This window comes from Octopus bimaculoides, chromosome 11 (assembly GCF_046866305.1).
Source record: "Octopus bimaculoides isolate indiv1 chromosome 11, ASM4686630v1, whole genome shotgun sequence".
Classification (NCBI taxonomy): Eukaryota; Metazoa; Mollusca; class Cephalopoda; order Octopoda; family Octopodidae; genus Octopus; species Octopus bimaculoides.
In genome coordinates this window covers 42,619,424-42,634,423 of record NC_142938.1, presented here as the reverse complement: position 1 = coordinate 42,634,423, position 15,000 = coordinate 42,619,424, and the positions used below count along the sequence as shown (strand labels likewise).

General features: G+C 38.6%; 1 protein-coding gene across 1 annotated transcript in view; it reads left to right on the top strand.

Annotated features, from left to right (window-relative positions):
• Positions 1-15,000, top strand: part of LOC106872600 (uncharacterized) — a 314,391-nt gene that overhangs the window by 276,260 nt on the left and 23,131 nt on the right. Inside the window, exons 69-71 of the mRNA XM_089360611.1 lie at positions 6,984-7,154; positions 8,838-9,020; positions 13,638-13,796. Coding sequence (XP_089216737.1) covers positions 6,984-7,154; positions 8,838-9,020; positions 13,638-13,796 — 513 coding nt within the window. The remainder of the gene's footprint in view (positions 1-6,983; positions 7,155-8,837; positions 9,021-13,637; positions 13,797-15,000) is intronic.

Sequence of the window (15,000 nt, the reverse complement as noted above, 5' to 3'; positions counted from 1 at the left end):
ACATTTTCCCTCTATGTCCTCAAACTCCTTTCTGACTCAACACAGCCCCCCTCCTCTCAGGGACCCTCCGCGCACCCCTTTAAAAAAAACGCTTTATTCTATTTTATTTTTATTCCTTTATTTTTTTTATTTTTATTTTATTATTTTTCATTTATTTCTGTTATTGATTTTTTTCTGTTACTGATTTTTTAATATATTTTTGTTACTGATTCATTCAGATAAACTTTTTCATTTATTTTTCTATTATTACTAATTTTTATTTTTCATTATTCATTTGTATTATTTTTTATTTTTTTATATTCCTAAACCACACACCACACACACCATACACACCCGTGCACACACACGCACAGACGTACACACACACCACACACACCCGCGCGCACACATACATGCACTCCCACACACGCATACACACACGCACGCACACACGTCCGCACACATAATACCCAAACTATTGGTTACATCAATGCACACATACTCTACATCACCTCTCTCTCCCTCTCACACACTCACACAGACACACACACACACACAGACACGCTCGCTCACACACATGAACGCACACATACCTCCACACACACAACTCTCCACACACACACAACTCTCCACACACACACAACTCTCTACACACACAACTCTCCACACACACACACACCACACACAGAACCCTCCACAAACACAACCATCCACACACACAACCCTCCACACACACAACACACATCTAACGCGCACACACATGCACACATATACACGCACGTACATACACTTTCACTTGCACTCACTCGCACATGAACACACATACATTCCCACACGCACACACGTACACACACACGTATATATACACAGAGAGAGACAGAGTGAGGCACCTATACAGATGTGCACATAGACACATACACACATTGTCACTCCATCTACGCACACATATCAACACAAACTCACACACACAGCCACACATACCCATTCACACACCCTTCAGACTGCCTCTGACTTACTATTGGCCCTCTCATCTACGCACACATGCATATGCACACATGCAAACACATATACACACGCACACACACGGCCACATCCACCCATTCATACACCTGCCACTATAGCTGCTCACCTCTCAGAGCGACATTAACACACACGCACACAGATCCTACCACAGGTACACACACACTCACAGACTACTCACACGAACACAAACACACAGTTAATACCACACACACACACACACAGAGTTACCACCACACACACGCTACCACGCACACACGCTACCACGTACATACACACACACGCTACCACGCACACACACACACACACGCTACCATACACACACACACACACACACACATACACATACGCACACATACCGACCATCTTCACACTCTCCTGTCCCAGAAAGCACATTCTCTTCCTCCTTCTACTTCCGGTCATTTCAGAAATGAAATAGTACGTGGACTGTTGGCGAATTTTTCTCTTTCTTTCTTCTTTCCCTTTGAACTTTCTTGTTTTTTCCTGTTCGGACGAAGAGCTATGCTCGAAACGTAAAACAACAACTCTCTTCTTTCTCCGAGCATCCTATTAATACATTGCTTGTTCTACGTCCTCACGTTTGTTTCTTTTTTTCTATTTTCTCTGGTTTTTTTTAATTGATTATACACACACGCACAAACACAAACACAGTAGAACCTCGCAGTACGCGTGCACCATTGAACGAATAATTTCCTGTGCGAGCCGTGGCTCGTGCGAATTTTTGTCTTGAAGTACGAGTGGAAATCGGAAGTACAAGCGACCTTCATATAAGCGACCACTAGTCGGCGCTGAGCTCGCATACGCTTTCCCAACAAGCACAACCTCCACTCGCTCAGTTCATGTGTTTATCACGTTTTGGCAGCTATTGTGCTTTTCCCAGTGTTTTTTGTTTGTTTGTTTTTTAGCTTTGTGCGTTTTTTTGCTATCATTTTATAATAATTAGTTGTGTTAGCCATGGGTCCTAAGAAGGTTAGTGCAAAGGACAGTGCTGAGAAGAAAAAGCTGATTGCGATAGAATTGAAGGAAATCATTAATAAACATGAGAGATGAGTGCGTGTTGCGGACATAGCACTTCAATACGACCGAAGCACGTCGACGATCTGCACCATCCTGAAGAAAAAAGATGATAACTAGGCATTTACAACAGTAAAGGGTGTCTCCAGGCTCTCCAAGCAACGCACATCTGTCCACGAAGAAATGGAAAAATTGCTTCTCCTGTGGATCAACGAGAAACAACTCGCAAGGGATACGATTATGGAGCACATCATCTTCGAGAAAGCACGAGCGCTGTATAGGGATCTCCTGAAGCCGAACCCTTGAACATCGACGGAGGTGACATCAGCAGACGCATTTAAGGCCAGTCGCAAATGGTTCGATAATTTCAAGAAGAGGACTGGTGTTCATAGCGTCATTAGGTATGGAGAAGCAACGAGTTCTGATACGAAGGCAGCTAAGGATTTTGTGCGTGAATTCCGTCAGCTCATCGCAGCCGAGGGATACATCGCACAAGAGGTATTCAACTGTGATGAAACTGGCCTTTTTTGGAAAAAATTCCCACAAAAACCTACATTACTGCAGAGGAGAAGCAAATGCCAAGCCACAAGCCTATGAAAGATAGGCTAACTCTTGCCCTTTGTGTCAATGGAGGTATTTAAATTCATAAAAGTTCCGTACCTTTCATGCAACACTACCTCTATCTTGCAGCCCATGGACCAACAGGTGATTTCTGATTTTAAGAATTGTACATCAAACACCTGCTTTATCGGTGCCTTGAAGTCACCGAAAATACAAATTTGACCCTTCACGAGTTTTGGAAGAAGCACTACAACATGGTTAACTGCCTAAAAATCATCGATATGTCCAAGCAGTGTAACGAGAAGAACGCTAAATTCTGCGTGATGGAAGCTGTGGCTGACTGCGTATTCGAAAGAGACTTCGATGGGTTTGAGTCAGAGACACCTATAGTTGAGAAGAAAGTGTCTCTTGACAAGTCCATGGACCTCGAGGTTGACAATGAGGACATTCACGATCTCGTCGAGGAACGCCCAGAGGAGCTGACGACAGATGGACTCTTGCAGCTTCAGGAGCAGCAGCATTCGGGTGCGGTGGAAGAGATTGGTTCTCTGGAGGAGGACATTATAGCGGAGAAGGCTATATCTACGAGTAACATAAAGGCAGTGTTGGCAAAGTGGCAGTATGTTTCTGAATTTGTAGAAAAAAATCGTCCTGGAAAAGTACTACAGGTCGTGCAGCTGCTTTATTTGATGACACTGCTCTGGCGCATTTTCGTAGCATTTTGAAAGGCAGGAAAAAGAAAACTTGCTTTGATATGTTTCTAATGAAACAACCTGCAAGGGTGAAAGTGAAAAAAGTGTGTCCAAAACGTCTAGATTAAGCGAAGCGAGAGAGAAAACGCCTGAAGTCTTAATGGAAGGAGATTCTTCTTCCAAACAATAATCCTCCGCCTCCCCGCTTCACCTTCCTCACGCACAAATCGTCCCATCTTTAGAGTAATTAAATTGATAAAACTAGTTTGCATATTTCCTTTGCATTCTCTTTTATTATGTTTTTATAATTGTCATTTTCCTTGTAACTGCACCTTTTCTGTTTTAAAACCCATAAAAAATTATTTGGCGCTGGAACGGATTAATTATATTTTAATTAATTTCAATGGGGAATTGATTTGTAAAACGCATAAATCGTAAAACGAGGTTGGTCATGGAACGAATTCAACTCGTACTGCAAGATATCACTGTATATATCCATTCACAAAGCTTTTGTTGGCCCGAGACAATAGCAGAAGACACTTGCCCAAAGTGGCATTCAGGGGGACTAAACCCGAAACCATGTCGTTGGGAAGCAAGCTTCTTACCTTACAGCCACTTTTGCACCTATTTCTATCTTTATTCACTCCTTTTTCAGTTTTTCCTTCCTTTCTTCCATCATTCGTACATATCTTTGGTTCATTCAGTTTTCCCTTCTTTACCCAGCTCTTTTCATTCCCAACGATACTTATTCATTTTTCTCATCCTTGTCTTTGTCCTTCTTTGTTCATTTTAATACTCGTTTTATACTTTCGTTATTCTTAATTACGAATGAAACGAAAACCAATATTTCAAATTCTTTACTAATATAAGACAAGATATACTTGCACATACTTCCTGCAATCCAGGACGTTTATAAGGACAGGTAATTGATTCCCTTTTCATCGTTTTACGTGGGTGGGAGATTCATTATCTTTTAGGCAGCCTACCAATCAGAGAGTCAACAGGTCTCTTCTCAACAGTAGTACTACATTTCAGCCTTCTAAAATACTTATAAAATACTTAGTTTTGGACTGTAACTAGGTGCCATGGAGTAGTGAAATTTCCCACTGTAAAAGGATGTTTCAGTAGGCAAGTTTCCAGGGAGACATACACTCTATTCTCGACAGCTGGGTGTAATGAAGTAATGTAGAATGAAGACCTTTGCTCAGCAACACAATGAAATGCTAGCAACTGATATGATCTCACAGCCGATGTGCAGCTTGTTCATATCTTATCTACCCCACCTTTTACATTGTGACAGAATAGTTTTATCCCTTTACATCGTGACAGAATAGTTTTATTTACTTATGTATTATTTGTGGAACCGTGGTTAAAGATTTATAGTCTAATGTTTAAGAAATATCCAAATGACGAAAACCATAGACAAAAGTTTAATTTGGCCTGCCATATGTTCACAAACCACCATTTATTATGCAACATGTCATTGCGTCGCTCTTTAGTTTTAATTGATGCAAGACTCACGACAGCTGAAATGGAAACCTATCCAGTTGGTTCTTATTTAAGTGAATAGTGTTTTTATCTACCTCAACAAATATAGGCTTAAGAGAGAGATGGAAAGAGAATAAAGAAGAATGAGGGGGAGGAAGAGACAGAAAGTGAGAGAGAGATACTCTGTGTGTGTGTGTGTGTGTGTGTGTGTGTGTGTGTGTGTGTGTGTGTGTGTGTGTGTGTGTGTGTGTGTGTGTGTGTGTGTGTCAGAGGGGGTAAAAAAGCACCTGTTTATTTTATTCCCTATAAAAAGAAAATATTTCTTTTTATAGAATAGAAGAAATTTTTAAAACGACCAAGAGCAAATGGGTGTCTCAATAGTGTTAGTATCCAAAGTGTCGCTTGTGTGAAACACGATTTATCAGAGCAAACATTCATTCGTGACGTTCTAATTAATTGACTGCTTTTGGAGTGAGAAATATTACAAACTTATACAGGAGAAAAAATTTACTTAAGGACACAAATTAGTGGAATTCCACCATTAATCTTATGTTTATTCAGTAACGTAATGACTGCCTTGTTGGCAAGAACCTTAGTTACAGAGTTGACATCCAACCAATCAAACAGTTTGTGAACCTCTTCTCAATATCGGCGCTGCATTGTCACTATCAGATACAATTCGAAACTATAATTAGGTACCTTGGAGCGGTTCAGTATTCCACTACCGAAGAGTGCTATATAAATTTATAAGCATTGCATTATATTTCAGTGTTAAGACCAAGTTCCCCAAAAGAAATCACTTGTGTGTACTCTTTTTTGATTATTGTTTCGTCTTGTTTGTTTTACAGGGTTTTTTTTTTAAGTATCAGATATTGCTGATGAATTGAGTCTGTGTTAGAGCTACTTCCAGTCACATATACAGTTTATGCCATTGGCACAATCTCCCAGTTCTTCTGTTCTTAAAATGATATTTGATGACAGAATCCAACGGTTATTCGAACTATCAGTCCGGAAGTTATCGATTCATATCCTGCTACCAATGTTAAAATTTGTCAGGAGCCTAAGTTTTAAGTGATTTCAATTCACATAACCTCAGTAGGTGTTACATGGTAGTAATATTCCCAACTGTATGCAGTGGCAGAATTTGAAAAGTGAATGATTTATTGGTTTGTAATACTAATTCGGTTTAACCTGGTATCCCCACCCTCGGGGAAAACATACCAGTTATATACTGACATCATAGCCTTTTATCGTCGTCATATCTAATCAATGATTTAAATATTTCGAACTTAGGCATGAGACAACAAACCAGGGAAGGATAAAGTCGATTATATCAGTCTTGTTACCTGTCGATTTTTTTACATTATTGATCCTGGAAATCTCGAAGGTAAAAAATGACTATAGTGGGTATTGAGGCTTCAACGTAAAGACATCTAGATGAACACCATACATCATCCGCCATTCATTAGCCTAATAAACCTAATAATAATGGTTTATAACTTGGAAACGAAACTAAATTCTGCAAAAATCTTTATCTGACTCTACCTTAACTACCCTCTTAGTATCCATTACCCTTATAATATCAATTTCTTGTCGGGGTGGGAAGGAACAGGAAAAAGTCGATTCTATCGACCCTAGTATACGAATAGTATTTTATTTTATCGACTCCAGAAGGTCGTGAAGTAAAGTTGATCTAATGATGACGCCGGAAACCGTTTAAGATGTAGATAATAGCCGCACATTTTGCTTCTGGGAGTAGTCGATTAAAACAACATCAGTACTCGTCTGGAACTTACTTTATTGCTTGTCCAGAAGGATAAAAGAATAAAGGCTAAGTCTACGACTTGGTTTCGATTTTTATACGAAGACAGGAATATTATCATACTGACACCTACCCCCATCACGCTCTACATTCGTTAAGAACAATTCTGCAGTAGCGCACCGAAGACCCACTTGTTTGTGGTATGTTTCTTTTACTAATGGGAATTCTACGATAAATTTTAGGCAGGGATCAAAACAGTAAAAACTCTACTAGGATAAAATAAATGGAGAGGAGTTTGGTATTGTGTGTGTATGTTTTCCTTTTGCTTTGCTTTTTGTTTGTTTTGTTTTTGTTTTGTTTTGTCTTTTATTGATTGCCAATGCCTCAAAAGGTAGATATAAGAATACACTAATTTTTTAATTTCAATTTCTTTTTATACAATTCAGATAAACAACCGACAACTACACTTCCACTTCCAGTTGTTACATCTGTCGTTTACTGCAAACATGACGGTGCCTTTTATAGATTTGGAAGAATCTTTCACGCAGGAGATGGCTGTAATTTATGTGGCTGTTCGCTTCTAGGAAAAGTAATCTGTACCAAAAAATCGTGCAACGGTTAGTAACTCTACGATAGCATTTCGAATATTTGATTCGCCTGACCTACCACAAAGCCTCATTTTACATACATATATAATTATTTACATATATATTCGTACATAGACATGAGTATAAACATACTATATACTGAACTGATGAATAAACATCATAAAATATATCTAGAGTATTTAAGAGCACAATTATTAACTCATCGTTAAACTCCAATACATTTTTAGAATGGAGAGGAGATAGTGCTGATGAAATGTGTAATTTTTTTAACTTTTCACACACACATATATATACGACGGACTTCTTTCAGTTTCCGTCTACCAAATCCACTCATAAGGCTTTGTTCGGCCCGAGGCCCGAGTAGAAGACATTCGCCCAAGGTTCCACGCAGTGGGACTGAACCCGAACCATATGGTGGGTAAGCAAGCTACTTACCACACAGCCACGCCTGCAAATTAAAAAAAAAATGTGTAATAAATAAACAAACGAACGTATACTAAATACACAAGCGAACAGAAAACACAGCAGGTCGCCAATTCTTCATCAGTTATTGGCTAGAGGGTTAAATGCAATTTCAGCCATTATCGATAATATTGCTTCCACTCTGGAGGTACCAGCAAGAAACTTGCCGGGAATGGGACTGTAACTGGTAAGTTTTAATTAGTGTGGTTACCAATTGTAACGGGTAAGATTGATTAGGTACACAATAATATGAAATGTCGGAGTCAGCAGATGTAACGATAAAAAAATTTGTTGTTATAATTGCATGTTGTAGGATGTGAAAGATGAACAATGCATGAAGTTTTAAGAAAGTATTTATTTACCGTTACGTTGAAAAATACCTTACCTCCGAGGGCATGCGAAAGAAAGTTAGATGTAGTAGAATTTTTCTTTGTATAGTTTTGTGTACACGTTGTTAGTAGTAATCCACAGATAGCGATAAAACGATGTTGTAAGAGAACAGAATTAGAGCTAGTGGAAGTTGTAGAGTTGTGGGACGTTGTCTCACAGTTGCTGACTGTAAAGTTCATTTCTCTCGCTGACCATTGTCTTTAGTAGCTGCTTTCCTTGTGATCATGATTCTAGTAGTCCGTTCCCTAACTAATTGAGTTGTCATGAGCCGCCTCGTTCAGTTGTCACCAAGTGACTACTTGGTTTTTGCTTGGGGGTTCTTGCTTTTATAACTATCCAGAAGGAAAGACATGTCGTTGAGAACAGTGGGCTTCGTTGGTGGTACTGTGATATCTCTATTCTAGCTTTTGGTGAAGTAGAAGAGGTTATAAGGGTCAAGTGGTGAAGACATTATTTCGGCCTAGCTAAAAGCAATCTGGCAAATGTAAAACTACTGTCAGAGAAAAACCATTGTTCCACCGTGAGAAAAGTTCGGTTGAACTGTTAATTTAAATTTGGCCAAGGTGGATCGAATCCACTTCATGCTTGCAAGATTCACTACAGGACCAAAACATAACAAAACGAGGCGGGATCGAGACGAGACCGTTAGTTATCTGGCCATCGAAAGAAAAAAAGAAAAAAAGAACTGAAGAGATGATGGCGTGGATTTCCGCCCCGACATCCGAAACTCGAAGTTTTATCATGGCTACCGAATAATTGTCACATATTATTTTGCAGATATATAAATAAGTATGTTTTTATTGTGATTAAGCTAATTCAAACATCATTTTTCAAAAACAGAGATGCATAAACCAACACTCCCACCGTTTCCATTAAAGACAGAATTGTTTCTGAATATGTGCTTCTATAAGGGCCGCCTGTATAACCTTGGATCTACGTACACTTCCGAAGATGGCTGCGTTCGCTGTATCTGCAGGTCTAAGAAGTCAATGGAATGTAAGAAAAACTCCTGCGATGACTCAGGTTTGTTGATCTATTTTGACTGTAATATCAAATTGTGTGTGTGTGTGTGTGTGTGTGTGTGTGTGTGTGTGCGCGCGCGCGCATAAGTGAGTATAAAATAAGAACTAACCTCACACCACCAATCTTGACTGCATTCATAAACAGAGGCCGCAGAAACATCCTCCAGCGGGATACGTCACTCTCGTTTCTTTGAACATCACACAGATACTGATTCAGTCACTACTCAGTTCGAGGAAGTAATCTTGTACCCCACCCTCTCTAGTCTTTGGACATCATGCAATCAAAGTACTGTAAATGCTACCCCTGATAATTGCTGATGACATTTTCTGGTGACCTACATATATAGCAAAGATCAGGAAAGTCAAACATACTGGACGCGACAATGTTTCGTCTGGTCCGGCTCAATTTCATATTTTTTTTAAATTATTGTTTCAATTTTAAAATATTCTGTAAAATACATATCACAAGCATGGGTTTAGAGTTGGAGCTAGACTAGAGTCGTGACTAACACGGCTAAAATGAGTGAACCTCAAAGAATCTTTTGTTATCCCAACCAATGAAAAAGAAGTTTATGATTCAATACATTAGATGATGTGACCTATTTCCTCTTCGCTTGCATATACATGCCAAATTAAATGGATTTTATAATATAATATATTTATATAATAAATGGAATCTATTTCGATGAATACGTACGTGTCCATCCAAATAAATCCCAGTTATATGAATGATATTGAAAGAGTTTGCAACTGAAACATCTTTATTAAGAACTATCTAGCTTTCTTATGAAACATATGCATTCATTTGCACAATTTTTATCTCCATTCTCACACCAAGGACTGTGTATATACTATGCGGATGAGTTTTTCCACTCATTTCTGCACATAAATTATGTTAAACGTTTCATCTTCTGTCCTTTGTTGCTGATAAAGTTGTTTTAATGTATACTGATCCACTTTATCTATTATCTTAGCCTACATTATGATTAATGCTTTTAGGAATAATTGTTCCTATCCGACTCACAAGATCTAGTTTATGCTTCAATCCTACCCGCAAAGCCAAACGAATTTGACACTCCTATTATAAATAAGACTGAAGCCCAGTTGCGGATCTTTTACAAAGCTCAAGTAAAATCCACACTGGAATACTATTCCGATATCGTGAATGCTGCAGTTCACATCATCATTATAGACTACATCCTAAAGAAGAGCGTCGTACTCATTGACTACATTCATCAACACACTAAAATATTTCAAGACATGCTGTCTCCTCTCTTTTCCGCTTATTTTGCTATTGCAGTGACCTTTCTACCTTTAAACTAACTACTTACACACAACCTGCAAGCTTGCCTCCCTTCTCATCCCTATACTGTGTCGTCCCTCAAGATTTTACAACCACGTTTCTCAGTCCTTCCTTCGCAAAGTATCAGCTAGTTGAAATTTCCTCTTGATGATGTTTTCCCTACAGATACAACCGCAATGGATACTGACCCTCTTCCTAATTAAAACCATAATAAATGGTCAAGTGATGCTGTTAAGTAAAGTATGGCCCAGGTTGTCGACGGTTGAAAAATTTCTGAGATGTTCTAATCTATAACAGATTTCTTCGCTTTACTTTCTTTATATACTTTCATTCTATTTTCTTTTGATTTACTCAGCAGCATCGGTTGCTTTCAAAAATAGAAATATCATTATCCCAAGACTTGATAGTTTATGCGACGCTAACTGTCAATATTGATTACATTATTCTTAAGATGTTTTTCTTAACTTTCAGCTTATTTTCAGCTCCAGATTATTCATTAAATCAATCATTTTCCTTGGTTTTTAACGAGTTTGATTCGGTCTAGCTTTTCTTCTGTCTTCTTTTTCTAGACAGTTTGTTAGGGTACCAAATTAAAGAGGCGAGGCATATGAGACATTATAAAGGCAACATTTCAAAACAGTTGGGATTTTGATCGAGTGTGATATGGCATCTTGGGTAACAACAGACAAATTAATGTGAAATATACTCTAGAGATGTTTGTGTATACCTGAAATATCTCAGAAATAGTATATTCTATCTTAATTCGTTTTTGCATATTTATTTTCATACTTACCTTCGGCAGTGAAGTACAAATATTTGTGATATTTGGGACTCTATTTATTAAGAAAAACGATTAAACACAATTTTTGTTTATAATTTCTTGATGAAAACAAAAACATCGTTTGCATGACGTCAACACACATACACACATACAGAATAATACACACACATATAATGAATGTCATGGCGTGTCAATCAACACAAACATGCGTCCGCTATCTGTGACATATACACACACATAGTCTTCGCACTCACAAAGGGAGAAAAACGTCAACTTTTTGACGTGCACAATATTTTAATCATTTAGAAATATTTTTAACTGAATATGATTTCAAAAATGTAAATTGTTTGTACAGTAAGTATTTATATTTTAGCTTTCTTTAAACAGACAGTATTTTTATGTTTTTCTTTAATCATTTTCAAGTGAATGGCGATCTTTCGCTTATCATCCGGAGTTCGTTATTTACGTAATTTTTTTTATTATTTATATTTGTTTTAAAGTGAAAGAGAGGAGAAAGTGAAAGATGTACGTGTATATGAAATGGATGTGTGTGTGTGTGAAAGAGTGAGAGAGAGGAAGAGAGCGAGAAAAGAGAGAGAGAGTAAAGAGGTGTGTTGTCATGTATACGTACATGCATCAATACATATGTGTACATTTTTTTTGGTATGTACGTGTGCATGTGTGTGAGAGAGTGAGTGAACGTGTGTGTTCTCATGTATACGTAAGTGGCTCTCTCTCTCTCGCTCTCTCGCTCTCTCGCTCTCTCTCTCTCTCTCTCTCTCTCTCTCTCTCTCTCTCTCTCTCTCTCTCTCATACACACACACACACATACACACACGTCCATTTCATATAGACGTTCATACATTTTCAGTTTCTCGTCTATTTCACTTTAAAACAAAAGTAAATACCGTAAATCCTCGAGTATAATCCGCATTTTTTTTCCCAAAATTTGAAGGTCAAAATCCCTAGTGCGTACTATATACGAGGTTAAAAATGAAAAATATTTTCTAAGCAATGTCCGAGTCTTTATTTGCTGTCCGGCAATGTTTATTCAGCCACATTTTGTGATGTCGGGGGCGAAAATACCTTAAGCTAAGCCTGAAAGCAATGAAGTCATAAAAGAATCATCCATAACTTGCAGTAAGCAACATTTATTAAAATAAAAGTGTTGTATATCTATTTCTTTACTGCCCACAAGGGGCCACACACAGAGGGGACAAACAAGGACAGACAAACGGATTAAGTCGATTATATCGACCCCAGTGCGTAACTGGTACTTAATTTATCGACCCCGAAAGGATGAAAGGCAAAGTTGACCTCGGCGGAATTTGAACTCAGAACGTAACAGCAGAAGAAATACCGCTAAGCATTTCGCCCGACGTGCTAACGTTTCTGCCAGCTCGCCGCCTTCAGTGTTGTATATCGTCTGCACTGGATGGTACTCAGGATGACGTTGTATGGAAAGATGAAATAAATAAAAGTGAATCTTCTGATGTTGACTATGAATCTGACGATGACGGAGATTTACACTACAATGATGCTGGCATGTTTACGGAGGAACAAATGGAACAGTTATTTGATGCTGAAAGTGACGTTGAATTTGAAGGATTTGAATAAATGTTTTTGCTTTTGCTTTTGTAACTGATAGTGATAAATATGTGAAAGGCAATTTACTTAATATTTATTTTTGGCAGACGTTATTACTGTTATTTCTTTAATTTCTACAAACAAAATGTATAAAAAGGCTACACGTTTGCATTATGTTATATATACAATAATAATAAAGGACTTTACCATATATATATTTACAAACCAAGGACGTTATATAAACCTCCTTGATTCAAGTTAGAGAAGGAATGCGTATTATACACAAGGTTTAGGTTTTTCAGAGATACAGCCCCCTAAAAATCCCCTGCGTATTATACTCAAGGGCGGACTATATTCGATGGTTTACGGTAAATAAAAGATTTTTACGGAAATTAACGAACAAAACCAGCTGATCTTGATGACAGTTCTGAGAGTCAAAGCGAAAGATTGTCCCAAAGGAATACCATTACAAAAATTTTTTCGAGTGCATTCAACATATCTCAGTTCCAAAGATTTGGCTGCTTTTCTAGCACGCTCTGCTACTACGTAACAGCTTTTTGCTAAAAAGGACCCGAAATACTTGTTACGTGATAGCAGGGCATGCAAGAAATAGCAGTCAGATCTTTCCTCTTCTGAGGAAAAGAGCTATTTACACGTGATTTCGATGTCACATTCGTTGAAAGCATGCGAAATAACCCAGAAAAGAAAAAAAAAACACGAAACAAAGTTCCGTTGCTGGGAAACTCAGACTTTCCAGGTGACCGAACTGGTCAAAGGTAGTCTAGTATACTATATTACTTGAAGGAATAGATTGCATAAGACAAATTAAAATCTTCCTCAAAATCAAAGGTTTCTATATGAACCTAATTTGAGACATTTTAGTAATTGCCATCACTTCATCTACGATTGAGTACAAACTAAATAAATGTTTTAATTTCTATTTTCAGTACAATCGAAAGTATCAGTAACAGTAATGTGCAAGTCTGAAAATGCATGTTATAGTGTTAATTCCGTCTTCATCACTATTGATGGATGCAGTTCTTGTCGCTGTCAAAAGACTGGAAAAGTTCGTTGTACCAAAATTTGTGGTTGGAAAAGCAAAAGAGGTAATTATCCATTAGTTTTAAGGTTTTCTTTTCATCCTTTTGTGTATCATTGTGTGTGTGTGTGTGTGTGTGTGTGTGTGTGTGTGTGTGTGTGTGTGTGTGTGTGTGTGTGTGTGTGCGTGCACGTGCATGTGCGTGTGTGTGCAAATATGGCTGCGTGTTAAGAAATTTGCTTCTCAACCACATGGTTCTGAGTTCAGTCTCACTGCGTAACACGTTTTTACTGTAGCGTGTTTTTACTATATAGCTCCAGGCCAACCCAAACTTTCTAAATGAATTTTGAAAGAATCCCGTCGTGTATGTGCGTGCGTGCGTGCGTGCGTGCGTGCGTGCGTGCGTGCGTGCGTGCGTACATGTGTGTGTGTGTGTGTTTATGTTGTTTGTCTCCCACCACCACGTGGCAACTGGTGTTGTTTTATTTACGTTTTTCTACTTCTTTCTTTCTGTTGCTAGCTTTTTACTAAATGCTATCGATGCTGCTTTAATCGCTTCTTCAGAATTCCCCACCACCGTTCGTTGGCGATTTCCCCTGTCACCTGCCGCTTAACCAGTTTACTAATCTGGTCTTTGCATGCCAGTAGGGACGCGTTCAACTTCCAATAACCGAGTATCTGTCTACGGGCTCTATTGAAACCGACTGAACAGATCGCGAATTCGTGGTCTGTGTAGCCCACCAGTTTGAAATATGGACATCCTACACTATTCCTATCTACTGGCCAAACAAATACTCTATATAGATACGATTGGGACGACACCCTGTGGTTGTTCCATATCCACACAGGCACATCAGAGAAATCCAGCCATTACCTGTCAGAGAGATGAAAACTTCTAAGCAGGTTTTCGAGGCTTCCGCACCCCCATCTTCTGTGTTCTAACCCTACAGTCATTCCGTGCGTCTAAAAACAATTCCAATCCCGAAGCATAAAAGAGTGCAACTTTCTGAGGAAAGTTTCTAGACGCCTGAAGAAATTAAGCCGACCTATCCCAGTCGAAGCATAGACGCCACCAGTCTGCAAACACCACCTTCCCTGCCATTCATGTCCAGAACGACCAACTTATCTCTTGGGTTCAGGAAGATTGCTTGTATTTAAGGTTCAAGGATTTCCAGAACAACTCTGCCAATCTACCACTCAAACCCGACAGACTGCGAGATGAGAAAACCTTGTAATTGTCGAAATTGTATGTCAGGGATTGTGCTTCAGAA